Source organism: Lathamus discolor, chromosome 2 (genome assembly GCF_037157495.1).
Source record: "Lathamus discolor isolate bLatDis1 chromosome 2, bLatDis1.hap1, whole genome shotgun sequence".
NCBI classification, from domain to species: Eukaryota; Metazoa; Chordata; class Aves; order Psittaciformes; family Psittacidae; genus Lathamus; species Lathamus discolor.
The window spans coordinates 61,620,616-61,635,961 of record NC_088885.1 but is presented as its reverse complement, the minus strand read 5'-3'; the positions used below and the strand labels follow the sequence as shown (position 1 = coordinate 61,635,961).

General features: G+C 40.6%; 1 protein-coding gene across 2 annotated transcripts in view; it reads right to left on the bottom strand.

Moving 5' to 3' along the window:
* Nucleotides 1-15,346, bottom strand: part of SLC66A2 (solute carrier family 66 member 2) — a 60,922-nt gene that overhangs the window by 13,060 nt on the left and 32,516 nt on the right. For both annotated transcript variants that reach the window (XM_065667180.1, XM_065667182.1), the window contains one exon: nt 5,135-5,351. In XM_065667180.1, the coding sequence (XP_065523252.1) occupies nt 5,135-5,351 (217 nt within the window). The remainder of the gene's footprint in view (nt 1-5,134; nt 5,352-15,346) is intronic.

Sequence of the window (15,346 nt, the reverse complement as noted above, 5' to 3'; positions counted from 1 at the left end):
ACGGTCAGTATTACCATTATGGATATTTGCATCCTTGCATCTCAATCTACATTTCTCCAAACCCAAGTCTCATTTTACTTCCATTTTATGTTTCTAATCTCACCCAGTCCTACTGCATTGAGGGAGACAATTCTGCAAACATGTAAGTAGATAACTTATTCAACTTACACAACTGACTGTGGTGAATTCTATCAAAATAATACCGGCATTGGAAGTGAGGCACTTCTGTTCCTAAATCTGTTAGCAACAGAGAAAAAAGGCATCCTTAGAAAACTTTCGTCTCTCAGGTGCCTCAATTCTGAACTTTTGCATCTTGGAAAGACCTGATCTTAATTATGCAAAATACCTTGCATGACACTTCCTTGCAAGCAGAAAATGGAGTGCCCAAATTTAATGGAATGTTGTTTTTTTTTTGCAGAAGTACATTTTCTCTTGTATTCCAAAATTTCAGGGCACAGTGAAAAGCAACAACTGAAGAGAGCACTCATTAAATATGCCAGCAGTGTTTTATTCCTATTACTGTAAAGAAGCCTCGAACTATTTGTAAAAGATGAATGCTTTTGGTTTGAAGTCGACTGCTTTGAATTTACCTTTTTAACTGACAGGCTGAGGTGCCAGGGAAGAGAAATGAGAAAGAGGTTCAATATGAACAAGAGCTTTAGCAGTCCACATTGTGCTGCAATCTGGATGATACTTAGGGGAAGTGGATACTCCTGCTCACCCTGTCAGAAGTAATGGGAGGGTAAGGGAAGGAAAGTCTCCATCACCATTTTTTTTCACCTGCCTCTTCCTTCAGTTCCTGAAATTCTCAGATGTCTTGAGTGCACAGGACACAAAGAACTGCCTTTGGAGCCTCATACTGTGGCTCTACGGGCCTTGACAGAACAGTTCTGGGGAGACACAGCAGGCAAGCACAGAGGTGAACGCAGCACTGACCCCAGCACAGCAACCCACAGGCCATATGCCCACAGGGACTCAAGCGAAAGTGCAGGTCCTTGAACCTGAAGCACTGATCACAGGTCTGCTGTAATTGAAAAGAGGGTGTGGAGAAGAGCAGAGAATCCATTTGTTTCCAGGGATCAGAACAAAATGTTTTCCATCTATTTGTTCACACGCTGACAGGACTCTGCCTGACCACACTAAAGAAAGTCCAAGCCTCTTTACTTTCCTGACTTAGTAACACTTCAAAGGGAGAAGAAACTAGCAATCTTCTGAGGACTAGAGACCACTTTCTAAACCTCTTAACTTTAAAAACAGCCAGATTAAGGAAGGGAATCTGATGTCCTGGTATTTATTAGAACCACAAATGAAAAAGGGTAGAGAGAAGAGAGGCTATAAGTGATATGCCTTACAGTTTTACAAAAAATATAGTCCATCCAGTCATGAAAATTGTTTACAGACTACTCCTCAAACTCTTGCAAACCTGGATGTATATGCAATGTCCAGAAATTAGAAACCCCAAATTAGAAACCCCAGACTATTTTATATAAAGGCCACCGTTTAGGACAAAAGTAACTAGCTGATCAGTGCCGCAGTAATGAAACAAGAAATGTCACCAAAGCAAAACAATGAAACAAGTAAAACTTCCCCAGAAAATTGTATGAATGCTGTCTGGAGCCTCAGAAGCAATGACAACAGTTTTTGCAAACCCACAGAGAAAGCTAAAGATCTGAGTAGAAAAAGCACTTAGGAAGATGAATACAATCACATAACTACAATAAATGGTAAGAATAGTTTAAAATGGGCAATTTGTAAGCACACTGACAGCTCTGATTAACTTAGTGCAGTAGAAAAGGCAGTGAAACTAAGGAATGGCCTATACAACACTAAGTGCAAACCACTTATAAGTAGTGCTAATAATTTTGCATTTACCAATGTATTTCTGGCTCACACTTAAGACCTTGATTACTCCATTTGTGAGGATCCCAGATTTACCTGTTAGTTCCCAATTATTCTCTTGAAAACTACTTTCTCTTTTATAACTCAGTCCTTTATGATTGTCTATACAATGCTTTCTGTAATGAAAAACCTGCTTCTCAATTTATGGGTCAGATGACTTGAACCTATAAAGCTACTCTTATTATTTCTTTAACTCAGTGGCCCCTACTTCCTGTACCCCCCTTCCACCTCCTCTCTCTTGACTAGTATATAAAACAACTTATAAAATAACTACTATTTTAAGAATAAGAGTAGACATGCTTATATGAGGATTTAGAGGCTACAATCTCAAAGCCTCAGAGAAAGAGTTTTCTCTTTTCAGCTGCTTCATTGCCGTTTAGTCCCAGACTGGACACAACACGCTACAAACTCAGGTCACTGCTGTACTGGCCAGTGTCTGCTTTATGTGTATGGCATATTGAGAAGAGGAAAACTCTCATGTAGGCATCTGTTATCCCTACTTCTATGATTTTGCTCTCATCCATGCAGTTTCTCTCAGTGAGAAACAGAAGCTGGGGATTGGTGGAATCAATAGTGGTATTGCCTGCATTATCCTCTTTTAACTTTCCTTCTTTTAACACTTTTTAAGTCCGTTTCAGTTAATTTCTCTTACTCCTTCACTGAGCCTCCCCAAAGAAGTACAGATATGTAATGAAGTTGCTGTAACAGATGTCAACTGCATCTAACATCTCTCTTCTATGGAACTAAATTTATTTTCAGTTAAAAAGGTAATGCATTACTAGTGCCTGGGCAGAAACATGCAGAACTCATGCTACTTCTCTCTGGCTTAGGGTTTTGTTTTCTTTTAAACAGCAGAACTACAAAGCAAGTAACTCACTATTCAAAAATTCCCCCAGGCTAAAATAATCCCAAGAAACCCCAGCAGTGGCACCTTTACAGCACTTGCCTAAATCTCCTTAAATCTAAAGTATCCATAGAGGAGGTGGCCACACATTTGTTAGCCAGCCCTGAATAAAGCCCAACATCACAGCACCTGGCTAATTCAACACAGGCAAAAAACCCTAGCAGCTCACATTAATCTCCACAGCGTTTGAATAAAGCCAGGATTGGTTTCTTGGAAAAACACTGTCCTCAAAAGTCAAAAGCTTGTCTTAAAAAATTGTATGAAGAGCTGCACAGCAAGCAAAAAGCTATATAGCAGTACCAAATAAAAGCACCCCACTACAAAATTTTATCTCCCCAAGACATAGCATCTTCTCCTATTTTTAATATTATCTATAGTGAAAATGAGGAAATAATATCTCAGGATACACATTTAATATCATTTCTTTCTTTCATATCTGTTTACACTGCATTTATTTCACTGGATACATTTCAGATAAATGCCTGCTTGTAACTAGCTCACAGCTGCAGCACACCTCATAAAACACTTTGAATGGAAAAGCATTCTTAAAATTTGCAGCTCTTGGCTCCAGCAGTTTCCAAGATGATAAATGCTGATTGTTTCTCCTTTGGTGACTTGTGGTTTCTCAAACAGGATAATAACTGTGACCCGTACAGTACTGCCACAGCAGGGACTAAATATTTTCTTTATTTCATTGCACAATGATCTGATTGAATGCAATGAGATTTTCCTCATTCAGCCTTTTTAGGCCAGATTTATCAAGACAGGCTCCCACATAAGCAGAGTAACTGATTGTGCTAGTTGTATCTAGGTGGTGAAGTTCTGTGCCCTTGATCATGTCAGTGAAATGTGACAGTCAAAGATATGCAGAAAGGAGGTTCTTTTCTAGCAGACTGAAAACTGGCCACAGACTAGAAGAGAGACCTGGGAGCTCACAGGGGGATGACACAGCCCTTCCCTGGCTCTGTCCCTCCAACACTGCAGCTGCGCAGGCAGTCCTGAGCCAGGCACAGAGTGTGGTAACCTGCGCCCAAGCATGCGGCAAGGAAGGAGACAACAGCACATACCAGGAGCTCAACAACCACTGCAAGAGTACCTTGCTTATTAGGCCCATGCTTCCAAACTAACCATTGATGGCCACACTGAGGTATCACCTGGACTGAGTGCTATGAGGTCTCCATGCAGCCTTCTCTTCTCCAGGCTGAACAGCCCCAATTCTCTTAGCCCATCTCAGCCTGATGCTGAGTCACTCTGTACCAAACGGGCTCCCAAGCAGAAAATGCCTTAAGCATCAAAGCAAATTTCTGTACATTCCGTCAACAACATTTCAAGCCAGAAAAGAACTTAAAGTAGCTAGTATAAGCGTCTCCAAGCCAAACAAGTAAAAGGAACAAATTCAACAAAGAACATGGTTTGGGGTTGGTGGAGAGTGGTTATTTGTTTTGACCAAATTAAAAATCATCCCAGCAAGTTTAAAAGCAGAAAAACAGAAGTCATTTCAAAACAATGAAAGAGAAGACAGTCACAAATGATCACAGCACTCCGTGAACTCAATTTGCTGCTCTACTGTTCCTACAGACCAGTGCACTGATGCACCGCAGTGAACATTTTGTCTCTCAAAAACCTTTACAAGTTGCCTTTGCAATTTGGAAATCTCAGTGTCATCACTGAGATATCCAGTAAACAGTATGAAAAGATAATCTAGTTTAATACCCTGAGAGTGGGTGCAAGATTAGTTTTCTGTCCAACACTTGTTTACAAATGGTTTCCTAGTCGTGACTGTAAATGTCTCCTTTAAGCTTTTTTAAATGTCAGTTACAAGCAAAAAAAACTTACACAAAAATAAATACTGATGTAATTTGCTACATACATAATAATGTATTACAAAAAAGTGATAAGCTAATATGTGAGTTACACTGGCAGAGTTATTTGCTGCAGGCTCAAAAAATTTTCCTCTTCATTACTTTTGTTATGCAAGATCTCTTTAGTCCATTTCTAATTATCAGTGTTGCGCAGCTTGAGTTGAACTTTTATATGCTGCTAACAGCAACAGCAGTAGTTTTAAACGTTTACTGCACTAAAACGTATTTCACCTTGGAACTGTCCAGCTGGACTCAGACAATGGGTCAGACCTCAGAGGTGTAATGGAGCTCCCACTGCCTTTAGCAGTGCTGCACCAGCTACTGACAGAATCCAACAGCTGCTGTATTTTCAAGTAATATTTAGGAAAATGAAACTGCCCTTCCTAGAAAAGCTTTCCCAAACTACAGTAAGATTTACCTACACACACAAGGACACACTTACTTGTTTTACATAAGACAGACACCATACCTCATTCCTTCCGTAGACCTATTCTGGTAGTTACGGTAGAGCTGAGGAACGCCTAACATAGCTTCAGTGAACACTGCAAGGAAGCCCAACGTTTCCACAAAGAGAGATGAGTCAAGCCAGAGGTAAGTGATGTAACCAGTCACACCAGTGAAGGTCAGGACACACTGCACGTAGTCTGTAAACTTGCTCCAATGCCAGAAATAGTTCAAGTCAAAATCTGGAACAGAACAGGAATGGAAGAAGAATAAAATATGTTTTCCCAACCAGACTTAAAGTTAATCAGGGTGAAAATGAGAGCTCGGTAGCATGAGGGAGCCACTGTCAGCATCTGGAGGTAGGGACAGAAAATAAGGGGAAGGACTAAAAAAATTAAATAAATAAATAAATAAATAAATAAATAAATAAATAAATAAATAAATAAAAACCAACAAACCAAATCAAACTCAAAACCAACAAGAAAAATAAGAGTCTTGATTTGCAAAGCATTTTTTGGGGAGTGTTCAATAAGCAATAAAACAAAGACTTACAAAATACCAACTATTTACAAGGATGACGAAGAGAAAGCATTGACCCTCAAGTACCAAACATGAAGAATTATGAATCTGACTCCAGCAGAGCTAGCATAGGAAGTGTTTCACAAAAAATTCTGAAACACCAAGTCCAGGCCCCAGGTACATCAGTGCAAGTGCTCTCTCTCTTAGGTCATTATCTCTGGCTTCAAACTGCCTCAATTCAAGCTGCTTAGAAGGTCACCTGAAGACCACAGCTCTGTTCCCTGGTGCAGTGCAGCTGCTTGCTGTGGTACAGTCTTACTGAGGTAGATGCAAGACTGACAAAAATTCCCCTGAAACAAGGATACATAGACACACCAAATACTAGTTTCATTTTCTGCATCTTTTCACACTTTCGTATCATTATCAGTCTGACCTTCAGATGATCTTATTAACTAGTCTCCCCTTTTTAGTATTCTGCAAGCCCTCAAGCCCTACTGTCTGCATCCAGCTGAATCACGGCACTTTGCCACACAAAGAGGAAGGCAAAACAGGACAGGAGCCATGCCCAACCTGCAGCATTGTCAGCCATCACCTTGAACTGAATTAAATAATCTGTGGCAAAGCCACTGACAATTTAACATTGATTTTCAGTATTTTATGGCAGTGGCTCCTGGGACTCAAGAATTCAGGGACACAAGACTAACTAAAAGGTAGACCCAGTGCTGGCACAGCCCACACAGCACATGAGCATCATGCATTTCTGAAGCTTTGTGAAGGCTTTCCTTTTTGGAGACAAAGGAAGAACAAAACAGAATGAAGCAAAAAAGGAAGGCACAACACAACCACAATGGCAGGAAAAGCCTATCCATTCCAATGTATGTCTATTGCATTTTCTGCAGAGGAGCAGAGTCAATGAGAACCTCTGACAAAGTAGAAGGAATAATGGACACCCAAAACTCCAATTTCTTTCACTTTGCCTGACCTACATCTGCAAAACATGAAATAGCAGAGGCATAACAAAGTAAACTCACACTTATTTTGACAGCTTCATGAGCAATACCAAGCAAATGGCTTCACCCAACACAGTGAGTGTGACACTACACAACTCTTATATTTGCAAGAAAAGCTTCCAAATGTAAATGTCCCTGAAAAAGCAAGAGGCATTTGGGCTCACAATGGGAATGGAATAATGAATAGCAGAAGACAAGGGGGCAAACAGAAAGATAGAAGTTGGTGAGGTTTCAGACCATTTAAAAAAGCAACCTCCATTCTGGAACAGAAAAGCTACTGATGGCTTTCGATCAAGATGTAACTACTACCTTTATCAGATTATTTTTTTAAACCTTCTGAGATGTTCTCAGGCAGCCTTTAGTTTCTTCACAGACATCTAAAGAACTGGTCAGAGCATTTGCATTCAAATAAGCAGGGTGGAAAGCTTGCATTTAGTTTCTATCATGAGTCATTCAATTTTGATACAGTGTCAGGGCTGACCTGCATAAGACTGTGTTTCTCCTGCATTTTCCAGGTGCTAAAGGATCTTTTTCAAAATATCCACTACCTCTGTACACCAAATCCTTATTTCCCCAAGATCATTTTTATAATAGAAATGAAAGAACTAAATCTACATGGGGGTGTGGAAGTTTTGGAAGTTCATGGAACAAAACCAGTCAATGTTCACACAACTACTGTGAGACCAGCTACAAAATCCATGGACCCACACAAACACTTAAACATGCAATTATCTCCTGCTACACCAGCTGTTTATCTGCATATTCAGCGCTGCTGCACTGAAGTCCATTTCCATTCACGTAAGTACTAATGTCCCTGAACCTAGTATTAGGCAGCCAAGAAATCTGGTAATGATGATAATTTACTCATCATCTTTTGATGAGTACTGAAAAATACTGAAAATTTTCAGTATTATTTCTATTATAATAACATACATAGACGAGAAAACTATCATGTGAAACAAGACTTCAGCTGAAGCAGGAGAGTTAATTATTAACACAGGAAAGAGACTAACTCTCTTTTGCTCAAAACTATCGTGGTGCATGTAGCTTCCATTTCACTATACTAGGTTATGACTAAGTTCTAGTTTCTGCTATAAATTTTGAAGAGAGGGAGAAGGAGACGAGAAAGACAAAACAAGATAAGAATAATCATAACCTTACAGAAAAACATCTGTTTACCTCAAAAACATACCAATACATAATCACCCATTGCTCTACTTAACAGATGTATTTTCCAAATGAAGAAGTCTATTTTAGGACAGTCCACATCACCAAATTCTGCATTACCAACTACTTCCAAGACAAAGGAAAAGAATGACTGATTTTTTTTTTTTTTTTAAAAGGAAAGAAGTATAAAATGACCTTTCATACAGGTCATACTTTCTCTGGCCCTAATTTTAACTGTTTTGACTATTTTGCCATGACTGCTTCTTTTTAACCAAGGTTGAAGCTTATCTTCTCTGACAAGTGGTTTCAGAAATTCAAAGGGACAAAAAAATCACGTACCCATCACTTGAAGGTTTGGAAATAAACCGTGACTCATTTTTCCAAGTGGCTCCCTTCTCATGGAGGTCCAAACATACTAGTCCTGTAACAAGAGCTGTACACTTTCAAAGAAAAAAATGTTGGTTGTGCTGAGTACTGTGACAGGTGTATACAAAAAAAGGCTTTTAAATGCTTAAAAACAAATGGGAACTGTTCCTCAAAAAATAAATAAAACCAGAAAGGAGAAATAAAACCAGGAGGAGTTTTAAAAACAGAACAAAATCTACATGTATGTGCAGACAAGTCCCTTCCTCCTCCAATACAGAGCAATCTGCAGCAGAGCTGAGAGCCAGGTGTAGCCACAGCTGTCCCAGGAAGATAACCAGAGGACACCAACCAGTGCCCTGGGCCATATCCTCGAAGGTGCAGAACTGAACAAAGTTATAAATATTATTACAATCATTGTTCATGTTGGAATAAAATTACAAATAATAGAGACAATATGGGGATTTTTGCCCTCCTTCCGCAGCAAACATCATCCCTTTTCTTTAAAGGGACAAACAAGAAATACCACTGCACCACAACTTATTTCTATCAAACATCTTAAAATCTATCAAATTTAAATCTCGATGCATTATCTTTCTAGTCCCTGAAGTGGGAAGGCACTGCTTGCACAGCTCACTCCATTCACTAGCTCCCCATCCTGCCCAGAAAGAAATTTAAGACATGAGTCTGTATTCAGTTGATGCAGTTCAAATGGTATCTCCCAGTTACTAACATCCTGGACTGATCTGAATTGGCATTACTGCAGTGAAAGGTACTTTATCTTATTACCCATGCTTGAGCTGTTTAATCCACTCAGTGAATTACATTTTAAACATGCTAATCCAGTGATAGATGAGATATTTATGTTTGAAAATCCTATTGATGCTGAGGGAAGAAGCAGCTCAGTAGGTTCTTTGTGCAATGACTGAAGAAAAGTCTACACAGCTTGAGGGTGAAGAAAGATGAGATTAGAAGACCTCCTCTGGGAGGCACATTGCATGTCAGCTATGAAAAATGTAAAGCAGGCAGAGACAGCGCTGCAAATAACCATGGTTAGCACTAGTCAAGCCAAAATGTAAGTAGTAAACTGAAGATTTTGGTGTGGGATATATGCCAAATGACACAAAGAAGAATCCGCAGTATCAACTTTCGTTTGAGGATGACACAGAGTCCAAACAGTTACATTATTTTTAGTCAAGAAGCATTATATACCAAGTCAGCTACCATGCTAGTGCCTTTCAGGAAAGTGAAGCAAAGACTTTGACATCCTAAAAATTATTTACTGTAGCTCTCAATTTCTCTTGCTAGTTGCATCTTATTTTGTGCCTTGACCTTTCTAATTCTGTACCTACATCTTTGTGCTACATTCACTTACACTTGTCTTTAGTCATTTGATCCAGTTCCCATTTTCTGTTTGGTTTCTCTTGCATTCAAGGTTAATGAAGAGCTTCCAATTTACATTCCATTTTTTCAAGTTTGCATTTAGCCCTTTGTTCAGCTTCATGAAGGAAATTCTTATGAAGGCAGCTGGATTTATTTTACTGTACTCCCTCCCGTTCCTTATAAATACCACCAGTTCATAGCCATGTACCCAAACTGCCTCCCATAATCAAACCCTTGGCCTCCTGTATGAAAAACACTGCTCACTATCTCATTCTAAGAGCATGCTAGACAGTCTCTACTCCTGAGTGCCTTTCTAAACAGATTCCTGGGTAGTTAATCCCACTCCCCCACCCCATTACAGCTAAATCTTGTGCTCTGGGAGACTGCAGTGCTCTTCACAGAACCTCCAATCTCCATCATCTAACTCTGCACACCTGACCTAACCTCCTGTCACAGCCTATTTTTGGACATGATCAAAGGAGTCCAGCCTGAGCAGTCAGATGTCCAACACCTTCCTTAGCAACACTGGAATCCAAAACCTGAGTGCTTAGATGCTGTGAAAGAGCCTGATAATGGTAATTCAGCCAACCTGGAACAGTTACAAAATGCAGTCATGGCTAGGAATTATCTCAGGTTATTATCCATGGTGTGTTTACTGTAGAATGTACACACATTCTGAGGATGCAGGAGCTGGAACCTACAAATCTCTGTCCTGCCTGTGAGTTAACCACTTGGCTACAGTGTAGCAGGCTCCCCCTCACTTGCTCTTTTACTTATCTCAAGAATCTTGTGGTCTCTGCGGTATAAGGGGTTCAGCTCTGAGCAGCAGGCAAATACAACACGCCTACAATGCCTGGCAATACGGGCAAATCTTTGGACAGTTGGAAGACGCAGACTTGTACCACCAGGCTGAAAAGAAAAATTGGCTCACTTTCACACATTGAGTGCTCTAAGCTACGAACAGGCACCGCACTTGGCAGTAGCATCTTCGTATGAGTAAATTTTGCCACATCCTCTGAAAAGGACTTGGGAGGCACCTGCCACAGGAGGCGAGGCCTGGGCAGTAGATTCTGAAAAGGAAACTTTCACACTTGCAGTAACCTCCAGGTGTGCCCACAGGCATTATCTGACTCCCTGGCAATCCTGATTACAGATGCCTTGTCTCAAACCAGCAGCAGGATTACAGAGAAGCCTGCTGGCTAGCACTCCCCACCTTGCTCATTCTGAGAAGCTCTCAGCCAGCAACAGGTGGGTTTCTCCAATCCTCTGTTCTGAAATTCCTGTGTTTCCCACAGGACATCAAGGAAATAACCGGGCTAACAAGAGCAGGAAAGCTCAGTATGACTGTTACCAGGCAATCAGTAACTTCTCTCACTAACTACATATCCAGTTAGGCACTTTCTTCTTTCCTTCCAGAAAGAAGGAAGCAGCATGAGAGACAAGCAGTGAGAATTGATACATTTAGATTTTCTTTCTTCCTTTTTTAAAGAAGTGATAGAAACCTGCAAAATGCTGTCTGAAGCCAGCATTTCTTTTACACTCATTGGGACTGGAAAGGGACTTGTTATGTTTCACTTGTGAAACAAAAGAGAAGAAATGAGAGCTTAGCACCAAAAACTTTTTGCTCTGATATAAACCACTCTATGGGGAAAAAAAAAAATAAGAATAATAATAAAAAAAAATTCACCCTCTCTATAAAGATGCTAGTATCATCATTCTCCATCTCCATTCCTTCAGGTCTGTAACCCAGGAATTTCTGCATCTCTGTGAACTGTTAAGAATCTGCACAGCGCTGTCACCATAGGACCTCAGCACCTCCTCTACCTTACAACATTCCCATCTATAGGTTATTGTCATCTGCTCTGCACACTGCGTAGTACCCAAACACTGTCACTTCTTTTCTAGCATGTCTAATATGGGAGTAAAATATTCCAGAGGGTCTTGAACCTTCTGAAAGGTGTTCCATTTGTTCAGCTTATACTAAACAAACTGCTGTCATTCAATGGAATCCATTTTTGACACCCTTTGTCCCATATAGTGCCTTCCCTTCGCCACATCTAGACTGATGTCAGAGTTTCAATAGAGCAAATCTTCTTAGTATCTGACTCTCCTAAAAGCTCCAGCACAAGTCCTTTCTTTAACAAAAAGTAACCACTAGACTTTCATTTGAGAGGGAGAAAATGTCAAATCTTAATTGCAGAGAAAAAAGCCTGACCCAAATAAATCTTGGAAGAGTCATGCAAAGAACCTTCGTTTTTAAAAGCTCACTGGAATTTCTGGTACTTGGTGGAGGACTGTTGAACAGCTGAGATTAGAAGCTCAAATCTGATGAAATCTCCTCCATACCAACATAATCCCCATCTCTCCCAGCTGTCTCCTCTAGTTTGAAGGAAAGTACTTGCCTTTGATTTCTTTGCCTCATTTTATGTGGTGTCACCAGCTTTTAAAATCATTTATGCTGGGTCTCTGTTTTGTCGCATCAGGCCCATGTTTCTTCCTCACCAACAGGGTTATTACCTGCTCTTTTTCCTCTTTCTCAAAAAAATTATACATAAGTGGCCTGAAATTTCTCCAGCACTGTCCCCCCCGGCACCAAGGCTTCTCACTCGTCTTCCATACTGTCCCCATCACAATATACCTCCAAACATCAGTGTCCTGGGTTCAGCAGTAGCAGTCGTTTTTCTCCTTCTTGGTATCTGGTGCAGTGCTGTTTTGACTTTTGGCCTGGCAACAGCACTGGTAACACTGATGTTTTTAGTTACCACTCAAAAATGTTTTAGTCTGACCAAGGACTTTCTGAGCCTCATGCTCTGCCGTGGACGAGGGGAGGCTGGGATGAAGCAAGGGACAGGACACCTGACCCAAACTGACCACAGAGGTATTCCATACCACAGCACATCATGCCCAGGATGTAATGGAGAGCTACCCGGAAGGGCTAGGGATGGCAGGGTTGGACGAGGTATCAGTCGGTACTCGGTCGGGTGGGGTTGGGGAGTTATCGGTCGGCTGGTGCTGTGGTATTGTATTCTCTCCCCTTGTTACTTATCATTATTATTATTGGTGGTAGCAGCAGTGATTTGTGTTATACCTTAGTTACTGGGCTGTTCTTATCTCAACCCGTGGGAGTTGCATTCTTTTCGATTCTCCTCTCCGTTCCTCCAGAAGTACGGGGAGGGCAAGAAGGTGGGGAGTGAGAGAGCGACTGCATGATTTATGGCTGATTTCTGTTTAAGCCACAACAATCAGCAACTGCTCTGCCCTCTCATCTACCTCCTCACAAAAGGGAATTAGAAATTGCACGGTTAAGAGACTCACGTTGATTGCAACTACTTAAAAAAGAAAAAAAAAAAAATCACACACAAATGCCCTGGTATGTATAAAAAAGTCAAAGAATCCACACTCTATTTCATAACACCTTGCCATTCCCATTAATTTGCTACTTTCCTGATTTTATGGTCTTTGCTTTAAGGGAAACCTTTGAATACCACTTAGCACAGTGGTCTTGACCAGAGATAATTAGCAATAACAACTATATTGACCATTTTATGAACCTTAAAGAACAGCGATTAAAAAGTTACACTTAGTCTGAAAGTTTTATCCCTGCTGCCAACAACACACAGGACAAGTAACGATGGAAACCTGAAACAAAATATTCATACCCTGGGCACCTCCTGCGCAGCTGACAGCCTTTACCGAGCTATCCACAGTGTGATTTGCTTTGTACACGGCTTCAGTGTACAGGAGTCTCTCAGTAAAGAGGAAAACAAACAAACAAAACAAAACCACATTTTAGAGAAAAATGCAGTTACATAAACACATAAAATTCACTTGACCTTTAACTCTTCTTCGCCATTTTCCATTGTCATCTAAAAGGATGCAGAATTGTTTACATTACTTGTGCTGCACTGTTAAACACACAAATTAACATTTTGACAGGGCTGTTATCTATACATCTAAATATGCTTGCATACACATATATACCTCTTCCTCACAGTACAATTACTAACATTATAAGCATTAAAAAGAAAGCAAAATTATAAAAGCAAGCAGAGGAGAACAAAGATTTTGTTCTAATACAGAAGTTTTCACAAGTATGGTATCTGTGAACAAGGCTCCAACTGCTGGGCTCAGAGATTGCTGGTGAATGCCAGCTTAGCTGGGAAATCCACATGGAGTAGTACAGCTCAGCCCAGCCATCTCTGCACATTACTGCAGAGCAAATGTAACCAATTCTGGGCGAGCCAGAAGCAAACTCCTTCCCCGGTCCCCCTGAAGAAGCATTTTTAAGTGTACTCTGGACTAGTCTCTTCCAAAGCAAATGCATTTTTTGGAGTCCTCTACATGGCATATGCTTTCAAGGCTATCTTGCAGGAGGTACACTTGCAACCCCTTACCTATTTACCTTGTGCAACATATGCCATCCAAACTCTGTCTTCTTCCCAAGTCTAGTTTAGAGAAAACACTACGTCTGTACTCCTAGGGCAGGGCAGTAAGATTAGAAGAAAAAAAGACAGAAAACCACCACTACAGATACATACCAGTACTGTTACTAGGGCAAGGCACTTAGCTTAAGCCTAGGTATATCTAGGTCAATAGAATTACAGGACTGCATTTCCTCTGTGAAGACTGGCCTCCTCAGTAACATCACTACTAAAGTTATCTACTGTGCTACTGCTGCTTTTGCCTATTCAGTATGGAAGAAGTCTTCTCTTTCTGTTCCAATGTATTGACTGTTTTTAGTCACTGTCTCCATGAGACTATCCCAATAGCTTGCAAAAGCAGCTAATAGCCAACTTACAATATGACTGATGAAGAACTGCAGATCATGGGGCTAGGAAAGCCATAGGAAGGAGGCAGCTGGGGCCCAAAGGAACTGGTCCTATGGAAGATAAGCTATGCACCTGAAAGGTGGAGTGAAAGCAGCATAAACAACTTCAGAAATCATGTGAGACAGAGAGAGAGCACGGACTTCAGGAGAAAGTCCTCCACTCAAGGTGCAGCACAGGAGTGAAATTGGAAGTACAGGCAGTGCCACAGCAGAGTTTGATGACTATGGACAGTCAACGCTTTTATGACAAACACTTCTGATTCTGCACACCTCCTATACCAAGAGCATCAAAAAACCCAAAGCAAGTCAAGCTAAAGAAATAAATCCTCCCAAACCTTCACCTGCAAGCACAGCTCTGAAGTACATACAGCCTTTGCTCCCAAGTGTGCTAATAATGGCGGCGGCAGATTAGAGCCAAGTTCACTCTTCTTTTGGCTAAGTAACACCTTCCTATGCTAACTATAGAAAGACACTTCTTTTTTCTGACAGTAATCTAAGCAGGGATGATGATGAAGTCACAGCAAGAAAAATGTGTAGTACCAAGTTACTATTTTTACATCGTTTTAACAATATTTTACACTATCCTCAGCATGGTTTATCTAAGCTATCACCCACAGCCCTACCAAGCTGTACACAAAGGCCTCCAGACAAAAGACCAAAATGGAATAAGTTAAGCACTGAAGTGCAGGCAGCCTTGGCTCCAAATTCTTGTAGTTAGAGTTACAAACTCTCTATGAAAACAGGTTAATTTATTTTGAATAGTACTTAAGTATTCTTTGAAATTAAGGTCTCAGAAGATCTCAAGACTAATAGAAACAACATGCACTTATCATACTCCTCATTCAAAGACTGTAATTAAAGAGACGAATAAAAGTTCTTCTGAATATTACTAAACCAAGCTGCAGATTAGCCCAGATGCCAGCTGCTTCTGATACTGCCATGCCAGGGATTACAGTGCCAGATTGCA